Source organism: Ascaphus truei, chromosome 21, assembly GCF_040206685.1.
Source record: "Ascaphus truei isolate aAscTru1 chromosome 21, aAscTru1.hap1, whole genome shotgun sequence".
Classification (NCBI taxonomy): domain Eukaryota; kingdom Metazoa; phylum Chordata; class Amphibia; order Anura; family Ascaphidae; genus Ascaphus; species Ascaphus truei.
Window position 1 is genome coordinate 10,925,662 of NC_134503.1, and position 21,363 is coordinate 10,947,024.

Genomic DNA, 21,363 nt, shown 5'->3' on the forward strand with positions numbered 1-21,363 from the left:
CTGATGTTTAAGGTAGCAATCACCTGTGTTTCACTGAAGGCCATCAAGGTTTTTATTATTATTATTATGATTATTACTACTATTATAATTTTAGACCCCATCTGTTGTTGTCTTTAGTGATGCAAACAAATTTACATTCTGCATCTCCAAGCCGGAAATATAATTTAATAAATATGTTACACACTGGAAAAATTAGAATGGATAGTAGTCCACACATGTTGCATAAAGAGCGGCCAATAATATAGGGGATTCATTAGCGCAACCAGGGGGTTCCAGGGTGCATTTGCACCCCCCAAGAATTGGTATTGCGCTTACAGAGGCGCTGCGCTCTTCACCACTGCCATGAAACCGATTGCTGGGAGAGAGAACGGCGCCTCTGTAGGAGAGAAGACCCCATCGATGTCGGGGCATCATATGATGCAGCGTCATCATGGTGACACAAAGTCACATGGCGACGCATTGCCATGACAATGTGCCGTCATGTGACGCAGCGAAATCACGACGATGCAGCGTCACGTGACATGGCGATTTCCATGGGCAGGTCTGGTAAAAACTGCACCACCCAGAACTTCTGATTGTGCACCTGAGGGGTATACCCCTACATCATTAGAAGATTGCCATGGTGACCCCTTAAAAAAGCAGGTGAAAAAAAAAAAAAACGTTTCGAAAAATATGAAAGTGGTAAAACAGCTAATCAATGGGATGTTGCTAATTCAATTTCATTTTATGGGGCTTTACTGTTTTAATAAGAATCGCTCATTTGTTAGTTAACATCATGACAAAAAGTGTGACTCCATATTCCCGGTCAATTATTGACACAACATATGCCATATTGTCTCATATAATTAAGATACTGATTCCCGACCAGTCACAGTTCTGTCTTTCTTAGGTCTGAAGTGTTAATTTGGAAGTGAGAGCAGTATCTGAGAGACATGCTTTATTGGCTATCTATAAAAGGCATGGAATCTTGTCAATACTTAATTTGCAATTATAGAGTTGTAGTAGATCCAAAACTTACACATTCTTCCCAGGCCTATGACTTTCTTGGATGCTTTATCTTTCAGAGACTTGGCAAGTATGCAGCAAACTTTAAATGCAGCGACACAGCGTTCACCTTTCTGCTGTGAAATCCGCTTAGCTCCCGTGTCACAATCCTCTCCCCCCAAACAAGCCCGTACTCCGTCCATGCAACAATTCCGGACGCGTTTATCGCGGTATTTGTTGGCTGAGAGAATGGAACCAAAAATATGTCACAAGATTGGGTGTCTACTGATTACAGCTGTGTATCTAACAACAATGATATTTTGCAGTGTAAGTAATAGTGAACATTGATGGTTTATTCTGAGTATTGTATACACTTATGTACTCTCAAAGGGTTGTCATCATGCTTGCTTTTAGCCCAACTCGGCTACATTTTAAAATCAATATGTTGTGAAGTTACTTCTCCATTCATTGGAATGGAGTGGAGAGCTTCCCCGTCAATAATAAGCCGTCTTCCCTGTGCTGGAGAAGATTTTGGTATCCTTCATTTGAAAGGAAAAGATGTCTTCTTAGCATATTAAATAGGGGGCTAAGAGAGTTGTTGGTAACAGAGTATTCTTAGTCTAATTATTCACTTTTCATAGTTCAAAGTGGTTGGGTGTTGAGAATATAAATAACATCTGCATGGATTCTTATGCAGCACAAGAGAAGCAAACACCATGGCCCATATTTGCTAAATAGTGCTTTGCCATAAGATAAGTTTTTGCCCTGGAAGAACCTTATGGCGCATTCACTTGTAGGGTATTTTCTGCTACCAGAATGTTTTATTTACTGAATGAAGCATAGGACGACTAAATCTTGGTTATTTTTCTAGATACTGTATTAGAGGCACAGTGCATACCACTAAACCAGGGAGTTAAATACTGCAGCATTCTGCGCACTGACCATGTCAGGCCAGTTATGGCCACGTGCAGGCTGAACTGGCTACTTCCTAGTGATGTCCAGCCAATGAAGCTGCCCAGGCACAGGGTTCATGTGAAATTCAGTGCTTCTCCAATTCTTTCGAGAGCAACTTATGTTTTATTTTTCACCTGTGCTTCAATAAGTTAATTAATTGACGGAAAGTTGCAAATTATGAAAAAAGTGTTCAATCTTTTGGGGAGATAAACTGTAAATTGGTCTGACATAACTGGCAGGCCACTGAGAAAAGATGTCACGCCCACGCTACTGACAACTCCAAAAAGGTAGTGAGATATGTTCAGAAGTCTCACATCTGTTTCAAAACTGTAACCAAATCAGGAGTTTTACTGACTTATATTTCTGTTATTTAGAAGGGTCATCACAGGGCTATCGTTACATCTACATTCTAAATCAAATTTCTCCGTTACAAGAGGGTCGTTGTTTCATTTTAAGCAGGTTTGCTATTTTGTTTCTACGTTTGTCATTTACCTTCCTTCTGTATTTCGTCTTGGAAGGAAGCCGAACGCTTCGGTCTTAAAACTTCATTACAATTTATTGCTAGGAGAGAAAAAACAGGTTATATTCGAAGAGAGGTTTTAGGAAAGTAACGCACAGCACAATGATTTCCCCATTTGCATTTGAAAGTGCCAGAGCACTTGACAATTTGCATATTTACTGAAGAAATGCATGCTTAGAAACGAATGCTTTGGTAGTAATTATCTCGTGGCATGTCTGTATAATTAAATACATTTATCAGTAAGTGTTGTAGTAGCTGCAACCAAAATTGTTGGCACCATAACCTCATTCTCTTCCTAATGATAAACAGCTGGTCAAATACATCCATATATTCATTAAAATTATATATATATATATATATATATATATATATATATATATATATATATATATATATATATATATATATATATATATATATACACATCTATATATACACACACATTAAAAAAAATATATATATATACATATAAATGGCCTAATTTATGCATGTTCGGCTTCCAATTCTGACTCAAAGATCTTGCAATTCAAGTAGGAATACAAAATCTTTCGGTTAGACATTCATTTCACACCATCTTTGTCTGGAGCATCAATGCCTTTACTGGGATTGTACACACAGTATTTTTATACCATGTGCAAATTAATAATAATAATATAATATTGATAACACTAAAAATAAAGATAAGAATATAATACATGGGATATAACAATGAAACAAATAAAACCCTGCATTTGTCCACAAAATCTGTTGCCGGCAAGAAAATGGATTACGAAAGTTATTTAGGAGCATGATTGCAAGATTAATGTGCTTTTCTTATAGCTTTATAGCTATACAAAGCATACACTTTATACAACTGGATTGTGTGTTGTGCAAAATGTAACCTAAACCTTTTATCACTGTTACAATTGACATTTCAATAAAGGAGTCCAATGTAAATAAAGGAGTATGCTGCACATCACAATAAAAAATAAATACATACAGTTTACCGGTGCTGCTGGTTCAAGGAGTACCTGTCAGAGTAATTCCAGGGCAATACTCAGGAAAAAGGGGATCTCCAACGCTCTACGGTTTTGATTATAATGCTAATTTATTGTGCCACACAACGTTTCGACCTAAATAGGTCTTTCTGAAGTGACTAGGCACCTGAGAAAGACCTTTTTAGGTCGAAGCGTTGTGTGGCACGATAAATTAACATTATAATCAAAACCGTAGAGCGTTGCATCCCCTTTTTCCTGACAATTGACATTTCAGCCTTATATATTACAATCCAAGTGTATCATGCAAACCAAAACAGCTATGGCTTTACCTAAAGCCAGAAAACACCGGTAGAACAAGTTGGTGTGAATAGGGATTATGCAAGTAATTACCGAAACTTTGGGAGGCACGTGCGTTAGCGTTGGTTATAAATGTGAGCCCAGCCAATCGAAAAACATCTGCATTGTCCTTCCCGCCTCCGGCTCCGCAGCCAAGATCACTCTCTTCTAGACGGTTCAGTACCTACAGTAAATGAGCACAGCGAGTCTGAAACGCAAGGCTGCGTCCATGGTGAATTGTGCCGGGCGGAGGCGCGTTGAGGCTGAGGGAAAGCAGGTGCTTTCCCTGGCCTTAGACCGCGCGCCGTCCGGGGGGCGTGTCGGGGGGGGGGGGGGCTGTGACATCACGGAGCTGGTTCACCCTCATTGGGCGAACCGCTCACGTGACCGGCCCTGCGCTCCCTTGAGCGCTTGAATTAAAAAAAATTCTAAGACTTAAGCGAGCCCCTGCTAAAGCCGCTCTCATTGCGGCTTTAGCAGGGGCTCAGTGTCGAGCAGCAGCACAGCTCAGCGCGTAAGCGCTGACCATGCCCGAGGCCTAACACGTTTGAGTCAAATGATATAAAAAATATGCCACTGTTTTGAATTACCCAATATACAGGGCCTTATTCTACTACCGCAGAACTTGTCCTTGCCAAATCGCACGTTTTTGGCATGATCACAGGAAGCAGCATGAATTATGGGGGGGAAAAAAAACCTGTATTCTTTATTGCCATTTTTTAAACCGTTTATATTAAAAAAAAAAAAAAAAAAGTTACAACCCGCCCGATTTGTACTTGCTTTAGAAGTGAAATGACCTGAAGGTTGTGATAACTTGCTCCAGAACCTGAAATAGGGGGTGGGGTACTTACTGAATAGTACTGTATCTATGTCCCCTCAAATATAAAAGCATAAATAGTATCTATGTCCCCTCTAAATAAATTAGGGAGCGATGCCTACTGAAAAAAGGAACATACCTCAGGTACCCTGGGATATATAGTGATGTCTATACAAAGTTTATTCTAATGAGTCACACATCATAAAATATATCCTTAAGACTAATCAGTCTAAAGGCCCTTCTGATAAAGTGGGTACCAGTGCCAGACCCAACAGGATCTCTAGCATTGAACTAACCCAGATGCTGGGAAACTCCACTGTCACATAAGTCTCAGGTGTCTCAATTTATTTGCACAAGGAACATTGAACTGGCAACCAGAAAACGGAAATTGTCTGCTTTTAAAGCAACAATACTACTTTCCCCCTTTTTTGTCCATATGTAAAGCATGTGACAATTAATAATCTTACACTTTTTACCTAAACTGGCAAACATTTGGGGCTACCATTATAAATGTGTAAAAATTCTGCTTGTGTGCCTAATATACTGGCCACATTTCAGTTTAAATCAATCCTTCACTCAGTGTGACTCAACAGCTACAATGTATCCTTATATTTCTAAGGCAACATTATCTATTGTTACAGTTTATAGCTAAAACTGCTGGGAATATTGGCAACAAATGATCACAAATGGGAAAGTGTTGCAAATATCTTGCACTGCTGGGGAGGAGGGCTAAAACCTGCTATGGAAATTAAAGTATGCTTTAAAACTGATGAGAATAGCATTAAAAGGTTGAATAACAAAAAAATCCCTATTATTCAATACTACAGCATGTTTAAAAATAACATAAGATTTCAGATGTTTTGCTGCTTTAATGGAAGTCAGAGGGAGGGGACTACAGGTGTGAGTAGTAGAGCTCAAACGTGGCAGTGGATATTCACAGTTGAGTGTAAATCCACTGCCCTCAAAACGTATGCAGTGACAGCAGCATTTCCTGGCATCTGGGTTAATTCAATGCTAGAGCTGCTGCCCTTAATGGTAAGGGCTGTGGGTTCTAATACTATTGGGTCTGACTCTGGTACCCCCTTCATCACAAGACTGACTGATTGGTCTTAAGGATATATTATAGGATGTGTGACTCATTTAAATGTACTTTGTATAGACATTTGCATATCTCCCAGGGTACCTGAGGTATGTTCATTTTTCAGCACAGGCATCTCTCCCTAATTGATTTGGAGGGAGGTTTGAGGGGACATAGATACAACTGGAGATACTATTAAGTTAGGAAGTCTTCCTCCTCACCCTATTTCAGGCTTTGGAGAGCGATTGCAATTCCCATCTCGCCTGTTTGAGGTAGTGAGAAAACAAAATGTGAGTTGTTTAGATGTGATTTAGCCTTTGAAGTTTTCAGAGCTACTAAAATACAGGGAGTTCTCAAAAAAAAATGAGATTTTGGTCATTCCGTCCGGATTTGCGCTGCTAGAATAAAAACGCTTATTAAAAAAAAAAAATAAGCATTTTTGTCGCAGGTGTTGGACATGTGAAAAGGGCTTACAGAATAGAAAAACATGCAAATTCTCTTCTAAAGGGCACTTTAGAAGGGATTTGTCACAATTGGGAGCTACTAGAATAGGCCCCACTAAGTTAGTCATCGAGTTAAAAAAAGAAGAAAATGGTCCTTGAGCTCAGCTGGAGATCTATGAGGTTGTATAAGCCTGATGAAGGTCCAATTGTAGGGCCGAAACGTTACTAACATGCCTAATGTGTGAATCAATTAGTTTTTCAAGTGCCCCGCTTGCTTCCTTATGTTGAATTAAAAAAAAAAAACATAGAACACATGTTGTTTAGTTGTTACTTAACTCTTTCTAGAGGTCTCTTGCTTTTTTTTGCAACTTCATATACAGCCATATCCATGGCAGATAATGCAAGCAATGAGTTGGTCTGGGCGTTGAGGGTAAGAGAAATGTCCGTTTTAGGCTTAAAGCTCTCCCTCTTTGTTGACATCTTCACCTAAAATGCACATACAGATAGAATACTTGGAAGGATAGTTCATATAGTCTTTAAGCTATCAACTTGGTATTTGATTTATCTGCGTCTGCTTTCAAAATATCTCACAATGAAGAAATACAAAAGTGTAAGACGTGACTATGGTTGAGTTGGTCACAATATATTAAAGGTTGTTAAATGCAGTAAGTTTAATTTGAAATCCAAATGTGCAGTTTGACAATGTATTACCATACGTTTTCCGATATAAACAACATAAATACATTTTATAATAATGTTGCTTTAATAGACGTTTCCTTGGCTCTCGTATCATTCATTTGGTATTTTCCTTGCTCTGTGCTCATAGTATTGAAACATGAATCATATAACAGAAATATAATTGAAAGTGTCATATTTATACCAGAATGTGAGTGGAAGTTATTTTCATTTTATTCCCCACCTGCGTGTTGCCTTACAGTGGAAAAAAAAAAAAAAAAGTTGGCAAATGGAAAACACCATTGAATTTATGACATGCAGAACTAACCTTCTGATTATTCACACATTTCTCTTCTACGTTCATCCAGACAGAATCAGAAACAAGCTCAGCAGTTGTGTCTCCTGTGATAATGTAGTACACAAGGAGTCGTGCCGATGGAACCATGTCCTGAGTTATGAGGATATTTAGACTTTGAAATGTTGACTCGTGAAATCTATCCACCGTTCCAAAGTGTACTATCTTCCCCTTGGATATAATCTATGTAGAAAGCATGTGTGCTATAAGAATTAAGGATGATCATACCTTCATTTATTTTTTGTACATCATTTTTAGCATTTTAATAATACATTTTCAAAACACTTTCTAATATATACTGACTGTTCATTGATCATAATACAGTGTATAGTAAAAGTTGTTTACACCTTCAAAACATTACAAAAAATAGCTGAGTGAATTAGATGTTCTAGAATGTTTTTTGAAGGACCTGAAATTCTTTGCAGTCTGTCAAGAGTATCTTTAAGACAAAAAAAAATCCCTGGGTGCTCTGTCAATAGTGTAGGATATGATGAAAATAAAGTTATACGACCTTCTTAAGGGGTTTACAAGTACTCCAAAGATTGGAGTTTCTTCCTGAGGCTCAACCCCATCAGGATCTATCCAGGATCCTCAACATAGACAAAAACACAAAGAAATAGGGGAGCACAGGGTGAACAGTGATATGTACTCCTGTATGGGAGTTCAACACTAAGCGTGCCAAGTGGGTTAAAAATAGTTGGTGAGGTGCTATGTAATTGGCGCGGTGCTCAAAGGGTTAAATGCCCCAGGGGCATTTAACTCTTTGAGCACCGCGCCAAGTACATAGCACCTCACCTCACTGACTATATTTAACCCACTTGGCACGCTTATGTATGACTCCTGTACGGGAGTTCAACACTATCACTGTTCACCCTGTGCTCCCTATTTCTTTGTGTTTTTTCAAGAGTATCTGCAATCTATAGCTGCCTGTCAACTATGGCCCAGATCAATGTTTTAAACTTTTTTAACGAACCCTATAATTATAGTGTGTAATTCTGAGAAAACCCAACCCTCTCTAATAGCGTGTCTGAGATCACATGCATTGTAAGGAACCCCAACCCTCTCTAATAGTGCGTCTGAGGTCAGATGCATTGTAAGGAACCCCAACCATCTCTAATAGCGCGTCTGAGATCACATGCATTGTAAGGAACCCCAACCCTCTCTAATAGCGTGACTGAGATCAGATACATTTTAAGGAACCCCAACCCTCTCTAATAGCGCGTCTGAGATCAGATGCATTGTAAGGAACCCCAACCCTCTCTAATAGCGCATCTGAAATCAGATGCATTGTAAGGAACCCCAACCCTCTCTAATAGCGCGTCTGAGATCTGATGCAATGTAAGGAACCCCAACCCTCTATAATAGCGTGTCTGAGATCTGATGCAATGTAAGGAACCCCAAACCTCTATAATAGCGCGTCTGAGATCTGATGCAATGTAAGGAACCCCAACCCTCTCTAATAGCGCATCTGAGATCAGATGCATTGTAAGGAACCCCAACCCTCTCTAATAGCGCATCTGAGGTCAGATGCATTGTAAGGAACCCCAACCCTCTCTAATAGCGCGTCTGAGATCACATGCATTGTAAGGAACCCCAACCCTCTCTAATAGCGCGTCTGAGATCAGATGCATTGTAAGGAACCCCAACCCTCTCTAATAGCGCGTCTGAGATATTATGCAATGTAAGGAACCCCAACCCTCTCTAATAGAGCATCTGAGATCAGATGCATTGTAAGGAACCCCAACCCTCTCTAATAGCGCATCTGAGGTCAGATGCATTGTAAGGAACCCCAACCCTCTCTAATAGCGCGTCTGAGATCACATGCATTGTAAGGAACCCCAACCCTCTTTAGTAGCGCGTCTGAGATCAGATACATTGTAAGGAACCCCAACCCTCTCTAATAGCGCGTCTGAGATCAGATGCATTGTAAAGAACCCCAACCCTCTCTAATAGCGCGTCTGAGATCTGATGCAATGTAAGGAACCCCAACCCTCTCTAATAGCGCATCTGAGATCAGATGCATTGTAAGGAACCCCAACCCTCTCTAATAGCGCATCTGAGGTCAGATGCATTGTAAGGAACCCCAACCCTCTCTAATAGCGCGTCTGAGATCACATGCATTGTAAGGAACGCCAACCCTCTTTAGTAGCGCGTCTGAGATCAGATACGTTGTAAGGAACTCCAACCCTCTCTAATAGCGCGTCTGAGATCAGATGCATTGTAAGGAACCCCAACCCTCTCTAATAGCGCCTGTGAGATCAGATGCATTGTAAGGAACCCCAACCCTCTCTAATAGCGCTTCTGAGGTCAGATGCATTGTAAGGAACCCCAACCCTCTCTAATAGCGCGTCTGAGATCACATGCATTGTAAGGAACCCCAACCCTCTTTAGTAGCGCGTCTGAGATCAGATACATTGTAAGGAACCCCAACCCTCTCTAATAGCGCGTCTGAGATCACATGCATTGTAAGGAATCCCAACCCTCTTTAGTAGCGCGTCTGAGATCAGATACATTGTAAGGAACCCCGACCCTCTCTAATAGCGCGTCTGAGATCAGATGCATTATAAGGAACCCTGACCCTCTCTAATAGCGCGTCTGAGATCAGATGCATTGTAAGGAACCCCAACCCTCTCTAATAGCGCATCTGAGATCAGATGCATTGTAAATTCTTCTGTATTTGGTACAATTTTCAAATGATCTGAAAATTGCACAGAACCTTTTAGGGGGGTGCCCGGGGAGCCCACGGGTTTCTAGGAACTGCGGTTAAAAACACTGGCCCAGATCCACAGAGCTCTGTTAACTCATGGATCATAATGTACGGTTTATCATAATCCAGAACGGGCGTTATGTTCCCCGAGTTTAATGCAAATCCACAAAGCTAATAATATTCAAAAACCACATCCGTTCGTGTTCTCGTTAGCAGAGGCTTAACGCCATGTGCAGTTAGCACAGCCTCGCGTTGCACTGAAATAACACGCCGGTGTTACACCAACCCAGACCCGGAATATTTAGAGGGGGAAAGAACGCCGCGTAAATAACAATATGTTACTTAAATCATACTAAACTGTGGTCTTACACGCATCCAGACCCTGTAAAAGCCCCATTTCAGGGTTTGGATGTGAGTAACACCAAGTTTAGCTCTGACCTAACTAACGTCTTGTTCAATCCCTACGGTAACAGTAACGCACTTTTGTGGATATGCGTTGTTAGTGGGAACGCCCCTCTTGCATATCATTAGCTCTATATTCCATTATAGTTAACAAAAACAGCGCTTAACTCTGTGTTAGTGAGATTAGAAGATTCCCGTTAGCACTTACCGATGCGTTAACGTAAGTTAGCATATCTTTCAGTCAATAGCGGAGCTTTGAAGATCTTGGCCTATGACTATCAATAATCAGCCTTTTAATAACATCTGTCACCGCGTGAGCCCGTGGAACAGCACTGCGATATTACTGCTGGTCAATACCAAAGGAGTGAGGCGCCACCTTGTGGCATGTTTGTAACATGGGGATATTCTGCGTTATCACGGCCATTGAATCTTATGGAAACCCTGTGATATAATACATTATAACGCGACATGCTGCATTATCAGTAGGTAGAATAAAGCGGACTACATCTGTATCTGGTAATAGTCACCACTGGCCTATACTAATAACCAGTGTTCGACAAATCCATTCACCTACAGGCCCGTGGCGACTGGATTTGACCCCGTGGCGACCTCCTCATGGCCGTCCCAAACAGGGCGGGATTGGGGGCGGGATTGGGGCGGGACTAGGTGGCGAGTAGATTTTTTGGTTTGGCGAGTAGATTTTTGGGTGATTTGTAAACCACTGCTAATAACTATTAACCAGTAATTATTCCAAACATTGAAGACTGGCCTTTGTCTTTCTGACCCTGGGGGCACCTTCTACATTTGCAATTTACAATTCAACATTTAATTTGTTTCAGTTGCAGATGTTTTGCTAGGGATCTGCACTAGGACAATCGGATTTATATACATGGGACCAAAACGAGCCTTTCACAGTTGCAATACTAAATAATTATGTTTTATTATTATTTTTATTCTCCGACACTCATTAATGTAAATTGTTTCTCCAACAAAAGACTCACCAGATAGCTGTAGTGTTTTAATTTAGGAAGATAAGGGCTGCTAGGAAACACTTTAACGTTCAGGAAATCTCCCACACCGAGTACTTTATATTCTGTTGCCCAGTCAATATATAGGTAGCTTTTGCCAAGTGAAGAGTAAGATATTGCGGTGTACTCCGCTTTTGCCTGATTCTCTTCTGGAAGGGTATTATCGGCTGTCATTATCTAGAAAAGAAATGTAAAAATAATTGGATGACATTATTTAACAGTTTTAGGGGCTCTTAAATTAACTCTGTTTTGTCCTCCTTATCCCCTTCTTTCACAGGAATCCATTGGAGAGATGAACTCACCTTAAACTCTAAAGACTCTATATTCGGTGGAATATTTAAGATAAACAGAGCAGTTCCATCATTTCTGTCTGTTATTCCTTTTTCCAGACTTTCATCATTTAAGGGTATCTCTCCTTTTTCCGCTGTAATCCCTGTGGCGGTCAGTTTGACTGGGACCCTTCCAACTGGCTTGTCCAATGTATCTTTCACCTGCACCTGATTAGTTCACGGGAAACATGTTAATTTTGTTCTGCGTTTCCAGTAGTGATGGGGTTATGGGTGAGAAGTAGTCTTTACTATGTGCAATTTTATTGGTAATGTACTGATTAGAGCAGTGCTTCCCAACTCCAGTCCTTAGGGAACCCCAACAGGTCAGGTCTTAAGGATATCCCTGCTCCAGCACAGGTGGCTCAGTCAAAATGACTGAGCCGCTGATTGACCCACCTGTGCTGGAGCAGGGATATCCTTAAGACCTGACCTGTTGGGGTTCCCTGAGGACTGGAGTTGGGAAACACTGGATTAGAGGAAACTGGCTATACAAAGCCCTGGTCAGATGTAATCACATTTCAGAACAAAATGTGGAAAGCCTCAGGGATACACGTATTATATCTTTATTTATATAGGTATACACACGGGTATAAACATTTATATTGTGATCCACGTATTCCATTCAGTTCAGCAGTGGTCTGCAGTGCATTGTTTCTCAAGCTTCCCTGACTCTGAAAGAGTCAATTTATTTAGAAGAAGATTAAAGTCTAAACTATATCTTACAAACGTGTTTATTGCATCTGCAATGATCTCATATTTTCTTGTAATTTAATCTTTCTGCAGAGGTCTATCTGTGTATAGTATGTGCATGTTTTTCATTAATAGTAATAAGGCAATTATTATTATTTTCGTTTATTTGTGAAGCGCCAACATATCCAGCCGCGCGGTACAATGGGGTACAGAGTTATGGATATTACATAAACAGTTACATAGAAGTGAGGACAAACATGCACAGACAGATACAAAGGAGATCATGAGGGCCCTGCTCGTGAGAGCTTACAATCTAGGGCAGGGCTGTCAAACGCGTGGACCGCATGCGGCCCACACCCCGACACAGGGGAGAGCTGGGACAGGAGTCCCATGACTGCGAGGGCCCGGTGGGCGCTGGAAGTTGCGGCAGGTCGTCTCCTCCTGCGCTGGTGCCTGCACCCTCCTTGTTCTCCCCCACTGGTGAGCACACCCCCCATGTCCTCCTCCCCCACTGGTGAGCACACCCTCCATGTCCTCCTCCCCTGATGGTGAGCACACCCTCCATGTCCTCCTCCCCCGCTGGTGAGCACACCCTCCATGTCCTCCTCACCCCGCTGGTGAGCACACCCTCCATGTCCTCCTCACCCCGCTGGTGAGCACACCCTCCATGTCCTCCTCACCCACTGGTGAGCACAACCTCTTTGTCAACCTCCCTTGCTGGTGAGCACACCCTCCATGTCCTCCTCCCTTGCTGGTGAGCACACCCTCCATGTCCTCCTCCCCCGATGGTGAGCACACCCTCCATGTCCCCACTGGTGAGAGGCACTGGAGGTAAGGTGTGGGGATATTGTGGGGGGCTTATGTGGGGCATGGAGGTATTGTGGAGGAGGCGGTGCTATTGTGGGGGAGGGATATTATGGGACTATTGTGAGGGGTATTGTGTGTGTGTGTGTGTGTCAGAGAGTGTATTGTGGGGCAGGGAGGTAGTGTGGGTATATTGTGGGGCAGGGGGTAGTGTGAGTGTATTGTGGGGCAGGGGGATAGTGTGCGTGTATTGTGAGGCACAGGAGGTATTGTGGGGCAGGAGGAGTATTGTGTGTGTGTGGTGGGGGAGAGAGCTAGAGAAGGGTGATAGAGGGAGGAGAGAAATAGAAGAGGTGGGGGAGGGAGAGCGAGAAGAGATGGGGAGAGAGCGAGAGAGCGAGAGTTACATAAGGTGGAGATTGGTCCAGCCTCACAGCTGGTCCCAATGGGGTTGGATGGGGAGGTGAGTTGGATGTTAGAGGTATGGCGAGTAGGCTTCTTGAAAATGTGACTTTTCAGGGAATATTTAAACATCTGAAAGCTGGGGAGAGTCTGAAGGTGCGTGGTAGGGAATTCCGGAGAGGGGGCAACAGTCTTGCAGAGTGAGAGGAGTTAATAAGGTGGGAGGTAAGGTGCATGTTGTGGGCAGAACATAGGGGGTATGTAGGTATGTATTTGTAGACGAGGGCTGAGATGTAAAGGGGGGCAGTGTCATTGAGATATAATTCTAGAGAAGGCTACAGACTTGTCCACACCAACCTTTACGTAAAACGGCAATGCAGGCTTCACAAAGAGAGGAGTTCCTACTAATTTCAGAGTGTACGGAGTTAAAACGTAGTTGACATCAGCATTTTCACTTTCTTCAGTACGCCCCTCTGATACAAAGATAAGTATATATATATTATTATTATTATATATTAGAATTAGACAGTACCTTATTTGTAAACAAACCATGTTCTACATCTTCTAGCCCAGTATACAACACGAACATCTGTTTAGCATAGTTAACCTAATTTAAGAATGTGTTTAATGGTTCGTGTTTATGCTGCCACTATTAAAAAACTTTTTTTTGGTCAACAACTCAGAAGGCAGAGCCGTCCAGGGATTGCAGGTTCAGTGCAGACAGCAGAGTTTACCAATGAGAATATCTTTACAGTGAAGTAACCGCTAACCGGTCAGTACGTGCTTTTCCTCCTGCAAAGTTTTACCAGTGGTGACAATGATTGTTGAGACAGCTGTCAAGAATACAGGATCCAAAAGAGTTAGATCTGGACAGCTCAACTTATAAATGACACTAAATAGATGCATTATCACCTAAAAAGACTGACACTTTATTGAAGTCTTTGGGGTCATTGATGAGTAAAGCCTGCCTTAAAAGGTAGAATGAATCCAAATGATTGAGACGTGACAGCCTTTGATAAAGACCTAACTTGTAAGCCCCTGCGCGGATTCCATCTTACAGAATAAGGCCTATAGAGCCAGTACAGAGCACAAGATAGCAAAAGACCAGTTGTTCATGCATATGGTTAAATCTTTTGAGACAATATTATGATTTTTATTTATTTATTTATTTTTTTACTTTGAGTTTCAAATACTTTATTTTTTTTTGTACTGATGACCTGCGCGGTTATTCTTGACCTCGACCACTGGAATTTATAAATAAAAATGTCTCTCCAAACTGGGATACTTAATTACCTGCGGGAACCAAGATCCATCTCGTGCTGTTTTTTTTTGGGGGGGGGGGGGGCGGGGAGGGGGCAATTCAAATCTACAATTCAGCACGCACCAACTTTAAAAGGGGGAATACATTAATCAACTAGACCTCGAGATATAGAAGGTAAGAGAAACCAACAAGAGTTAAGCATGGCCATCTACTATATATTCTGCTGAAAGTGTCCTATGTGTCCGGGTCTGTATGTGTCTCCCTGTGCCCCTCCCCGTGTCCCTAGCGGCAATCTCATTGGACCTTGGGCCAGGCCAATGAGATTGCTCCCTTGGGCCGCCCGCCCCCGCACACCTCTCATTGGCCTGAGGCGGAGTGAAGGGCACACACACACACACACACACACACACACACACACACACACACACACACACCACACACACACACACACAACACACACACACATCACTATACACACACACACATCACTATACACACACACACACATCACTATACACACACACACACACACACACACACACACACACACACACACACACACATCACTATACACACACATCACTATACACACACACATCACTATACACACACACATCACTATACACACACACACACACACACCACACACACACACACACACACACACACACACACATCACTATACACATCACTATACACACACACACACACATCACTATACACATCACTATACACACACACACACACACACACACACATCACTATACACACACACATCACTATACCACACACACACACACACACACACACACACACACATCACTATACACACACACACACACACACACACACACACACACACACACATCACTATACACACACACACATCACTACACACACACACACACACACACACACACCACACACACACATCACTATACACACACACACACACATCACTACACACACACCACACATATCACTATACACACACACACACACACACATCACTATACACACACACACACACACACACACACACACACACACACACATCACTATACACACATCATTATACACACATCACTAAACACACACAACCCCCACACACACACACGGTGTTACATACATTAGCGGGGCTCACAGTGTTAGCAGCACATCTCCCGCTCTCTTCCCCACCGGTCCCGGAGGCTCCGCCTCTTCCTCCGCCTCTCCCTGTTTCCCGCGCTTTCACCCCCCCCCCCCCCCTCCACGTGGGAGCTGCCGGACGGGTGAGGGAGCTGCCGGACGGGTGAGGGAGCTGCCGTACGGGTGAGTGAGCGGCCTTCACCTCCCCTCCCCTCACTCCCTTCCCCTCCACCACCCCCCGGCGCCGCTACAGTCAGCGGGGGAGCGGAGTGAGCGAGCGCCGCGCCAGGGACACAGCGGGGGAGCGGCCACAACCCGCTGCCTCCCGCCTCAGATCCACGTGGAGCTGCCGGACGGCTGAGGGAACGGCCGGGCGGGTGAGTGAGCGGACTTCACCTCCCCTCACCCACCCCTCACTCCACTTCCCCTCCCTTCCACCTCCCCTCCCTCCACCCCCCTTAACCTCCCCTCCACCCCCCCTTAACCTCCCCTCCACCCCCCCTTAACCTCCCCTCCACCCCCCCTTAACCTCCCCTCCACTCCACCACCCCCCTTCACCTCCCCTCCACCCCCCCCTTCACCTCCCCTCCACCCCCCCCTTCACCTCCCCTCCACCCCCCCCCTTCATCTACCCTCCACCCCCCCTTCATCTACCCTCCACCCCCCCCTTCACCTCCCCTCCACCCCCCCCTTCACCTCCCTTCCACCCCCCCCCTTCACCTCCCTTCCACCCCCCCCTTCACCTCCCTTCCACCCCCCCCTTCACCTCCCTTGCACCCCCCCCCCCTTCACCTCCCCTCCACCCCCCCCTTCACCTCCCCTCCACTCCTCCCCTTCACCTCCCCTCCACCCCCCCCTCCACACCCCTCCACCCCCCCCTTCACCTCCCCTCCACCCTCCCCCCCCCCTTCACCTCCACTCCTCCCCTTCACCTCCCCTCCACCCCTCCACCTCCCCTCCTCCACCCCCTTCACCTCCCCTCCTCCACACCCCTTCACCTCCCCTCCACCCCGCTTCACCTCCCCTCCACCCCCGCTTCACCTCCCCTCCACCCCCACCTCCCCCTCCACCCCACCTTCAACCCCCCCCCTCCACCTTCACCGCCCCCTTCACCCCCACCCCCACCCCCCCTTACAACCTCCCACCTCCCCACCACCTCCCCCCCCTTCCCACCACCGCCCCCACCTTCCCACACCTTCCCACCTCCCCTCCACCCCCCCTTCACCTCCCTCCACCCCCCAGCCCCCCACCTCCACCCTTCCCACCTACCCCCTCCGCCCCCCATTCACCTCCCCTCCACCCCCCCTTCACCTCCCCTCCGCCCCCCCTTCACCTCCCCTCCGCCCCCCCTTCACCTCCCCTCCGCCCCCCCTTCACCTCCCCTCCGCCCCCTTCACCTCCCCTCCGCCCCCCTTTCACCCCCCCTTCACCACCCATCCTCCTCCCCTCCGCCCCCCTTCACCTCCCCTCACCACCCCCCACCACCCCTCCGACCCCACCTAACCCTCCGACCTCACCTCCCCTCCTTCAATGCCTTTCGTCCGCCCTCCTGCCTCTGCCTTTCGCCCACCCGCACTTCTGCCTTTCACCCGCCCACCGCTCACACCCCTGCGCCACACAGCCTCCGCACGCACTCAACAGACACCCGCCACACTCCCGCCGCCTCTCACCCACCCCACACACTCGACACACACCTGCCGCATCCTGCCCCTACGCAACAATATCACTGACCAGTTGTCACCCGCACTCGCCACACACACGCTCACACCCTAGCAGGACACACGCCTCACATTTTCACATCTCTTATGTCACCAAAATATACATTGTACTGTGGTGTGTTTACAATAAACCATTTTTATACAACATCGTATTACATTTTCTTCCATCTTTCTTTTCAACATTATTATCCAACCTTTACAACAAATACTCACCTATTGTTCCACCATTTATAAATAATACTACCTATTACGCATTTACATCCCGGGCAACGCCGGGTCTCTCAGCTAGTATTTAATAAACAGTGATACTCATAAGACACCTCTCAGCCCATTTAATTGAATGGGCCAAAGGATGTCTTCCGGTGTTGGAAGATGTCTTATAGAATAGCACCACTTAGGCAATATGGCCTATTACCTTTTTGGTTTAACTATGTTAAGAGATGCAGGTTTTCAGGACTAGTCAAGATGCCTTAGGCCAGGGGTGTGCAAACTAGGGGGGGGAAAAGATTTGTCAGGGGGGGGGGGAGGCTGTTGCAGAGGCCCTGCACTCTTCCCCCAAGGCATTTAAATTCATGCCGGGGGGATTGCGTGAGGCCTCTGCAACTTCACTTATCTTGTCTTCGGCGACGCGTTGCCATGGCAACGTGGTATCATTTGACGCCGGGAGCCGGAGACAAGGTAAGGGAGGGGGGTGTGCGCGATCAGGGAGGGAGGGAGGCACAGCAGGGAAACTTTGCGCACCCCAGCCTTAGGCTACAGCCCCAGTCACTGCGTGCATACATGCGTTTCAGCCGCGATCTGTGGTCTTTGGTTGCAGTGGGACGCGCAGAGAAGAGCAAGGGGGAAAGACAAGATCGTGACAGGAGAGGGCATGGCGGGGGTGCGGCCATGACATCAGGTGGCTACTTTGCCCTCATTGGCCAAACCGCCGCCGTAACGTAGTCATCACTCTGCCACCGTGCCAAAGGACACATTTCTTGTCTTTTGGCAATGTGGTCATGCCATCACACATTGTAAGCGCGTGCACACACACTGACTGGGGCCGGCCCCACAGAGGGCCGTCCTTTCATCACGCGCACACCGTAGCGCGCGCGGTCACGATCACTGGGACCGAGGCCTTACTCGAGCACCTAATAAAATACACTTTGATGACCAAAAATGAATGTTATTGCCCTTGTCTGCTTTTACCTGAAAACTCCTGAACGGATGTTGTTATGTATAGGTAAGAGCCATCCAGATCTTCCAGCTGCTTGTATCCCAGTTCTTTAACTGCGTGCTTGCTATTAAATTGGAACACAGCTTCTCCGTCAATCATCTGGCATTACAAAAAGAAATACTGATATAGTTTCAAATGTGCACAGCTTTGTGTAATACTAAAAAGGGAGAAGGAGCGGCTCAGTAAGTAAAAGGCACTGACTCTGCAAACAAGGACACCGAGTTTGAATCGGGGGAAACTGGTTCAATTCCAGGTATCAGTTCCTTGTGACCTTGGGCAAGTTGCTTTATCTCCCTGTACCTCAGGAACCAAAGACATAGATTGTAAGCTCGCCTGGGCAGGGATTGTGTCTGTAACATTCCCATGTGCTGCGTACTGTGCGCTATACTGTAATTGTGACGCGCTTTGAGTCCCATTGGGATAAAAGTGCTCTATGAAATAAAGTTATTAAAATGACAAATCTGGTAACAGTCGAAGGAAGTTATTCATATTATGCTTTAGTAAATCTGCTATTCTTTTTTTTGGCCCAGGGAAAAAACGTACCTGTAGTAGAGTACGCATGATTGTAAATAAGTCTGACAAAAATGCACCGCAGCTTACATAGATGTGGTATATTAATTGTATTTTTAACTGACGAGTGGCATGAATTTGCTGATTTTAGCAGCAACATTTCTTACCTCCTTCACTTGAATGGATCTAGGCATCATCTTCTTTAAACCGTCTTGGATTATTCCAAAACGAATGTAGACATTTGCACGGTCAACTTTTTGACTATGAAAATAGCTGTAAAGATGCACATTTATTCTCTGTTATTTGTACTTTACTTATTTGAATCATATCGGGGGGGGGGGGGCAGAGATGATCAGGGGACCGCCCTGTTTCCTGCCAGTATTTGACACCAAAAAAATGCAACTTTGGCCATGGAGCCACCAACAGAAAGTGGCAACATCTTCTCCGATGAGGCAACTTTATATGGACTACATGACCAGATTGTGTCCACCGGGCAGCACAATTAGCTATACAGCTCAACCCTGTTATATCACGATCCGTTACAACGCGAATCCGCTTATAACGCGATGCAAGTGTGGCTCCCAATTTTCGTATTTATGAATACTTTACAACACGATTATTGGCGTCTCTTAAATACTTTATTGTACAACGCATACAATTGTACCTTATTTCTAACGCCATCCGCTTATAACGCGATGCGATTCTTTGGACCCCAAGCACAGCGTTATAAGGGGGTTGAGCTGTATCTCCAAAGCAAAAGGGTCCCCCGCAGGTCGAACTACAGATCATCTCCGAGAAACCTCCTGCTTCAGTTAATTATCCCCAGCAAAAAAAAAAGGTCAAACAACGTGGACTGTTTCTTTAAGACTATATATTACAATTCGTTCAATGGGTTACATTCTATCTGGTAAATTGGAAGACTAAAAACCGTTCAAAACACATAAGGATAAAGGAGCACTTCAGTTAATTAAAGTGATTTGAATTAATTACAAGTTTTATTTAAAAAAAATAAAAAAAGAGACTAGAAATAGTGTACTAATACAGGAGTGGCCAACTGCAGTCCTCAATGGCCACCAACAGGTCAGGTTTTCAGGATATCCCTGCTTTAGCACAGGTGGTGCAGTCATTCTGACTGAGCCACCTGTGCTGAAGCAGGGACATCCTGAACACTTGTCGGTGGCCCTTGATGACTGGAGTTGGCCACTCCTGTACTAGGGTATTAAATGCCAAGTCCAGTAACACCACAAGCACCTCTATGATAAGCTTATTTTTAAAATACTCTGAAATATTAGGAGTGGATTCAGTGTGTGTGTGTGTGTGTGTGTGTGTGTGTGTGTGTGTGTGTGTGTGTGTGTGTGTGTGTGTGTGTGTGCGCGTGCGCGTGTGCGTGTGCGTGTGTTGGAATATATATTATCATTTTGGAACTTACTTTGCTCTTACAGTAATCATAAACACCTCAAATTTGTCATAGCAAATTAAGTTCAATTCAGGCTCAATGGAAACAAAGAAGCTTGGCAAAACTGTAAAGAAGCAAAACATAATGACTGATCAGTTTATACACCTACTGTATACAAGTAAAATGTATTAATATGACAATTGAGTTCATGTACAAAATCTTCTTCATTTAGAATACTGCTCACGTGCAATAATATGCAAAAGCAAAGTACCGTATTCTTTCACTTCAAATTCTGCAAAACTGGAAGTTGTATAGTCCTTTTCATAGGCAGCTTCAATTCTCCACATACCACGTCTGCAAGAAAAACGCAGCGTTCAAATAAAAGATATATTACTTCATGAGATAAAACTAAAACCTGATCTCATTCTGCTTCAGGCACGAACCATGGCAATATCTGCATGCATGCGCTCATCTTATTACTAGATATGACACTTTTCCACCACAAACATGCAACGTTGCAGTGATTTGCAACACATTAAGGAGAGTGCTGTGATGATGTAAAAAGGGTGTAAGTAGCTTTTGCATCTAATGAAGCAGTATCCAATCAGTCCATTAAAATATAAACGGTATCTA

General features: G+C 44.5%; 1 protein-coding gene across 2 annotated transcripts in view; it reads right to left on the reverse strand.

Moving 5' to 3' along the window:
- The window catches only part of C5 (complement C5), an 81,465-nt gene that overhangs the window by 44,002 nt on the left and 16,100 nt on the right, over window positions 1-21,363 (reverse strand). For both annotated transcript variants that reach the window (XM_075578957.1, XM_075578956.1), the window contains exons 6-17: window positions 21,002-21,084; window positions 20,764-20,854; window positions 19,502-19,607; window positions 18,797-18,923; window positions 13,859-13,974; window positions 11,579-11,773; window positions 11,250-11,453; window positions 7,113-7,322; window positions 6,446-6,595; window positions 3,826-3,955; window positions 2,431-2,499; window positions 1,019-1,225 (exon numbers count right to left, since the gene is read on the reverse strand). In XM_075578957.1, coding sequence (XP_075435072.1) covers window positions 1,019-1,225; window positions 2,431-2,499; window positions 3,826-3,955; window positions 6,446-6,595; window positions 7,113-7,322; window positions 11,250-11,453; window positions 11,579-11,773; window positions 13,859-13,974; window positions 18,797-18,923; window positions 19,502-19,607; window positions 20,764-20,854; window positions 21,002-21,084 — 1,688 coding nt within the window. The remainder of the gene's footprint in view (window positions 1-1,018; window positions 1,226-2,430; window positions 2,500-3,825; window positions 3,956-6,445; window positions 6,596-7,112; window positions 7,323-11,249; window positions 11,454-11,578; window positions 11,774-13,858; window positions 13,975-18,796; window positions 18,924-19,501; window positions 19,608-20,763; window positions 20,855-21,001; window positions 21,085-21,363) is intronic.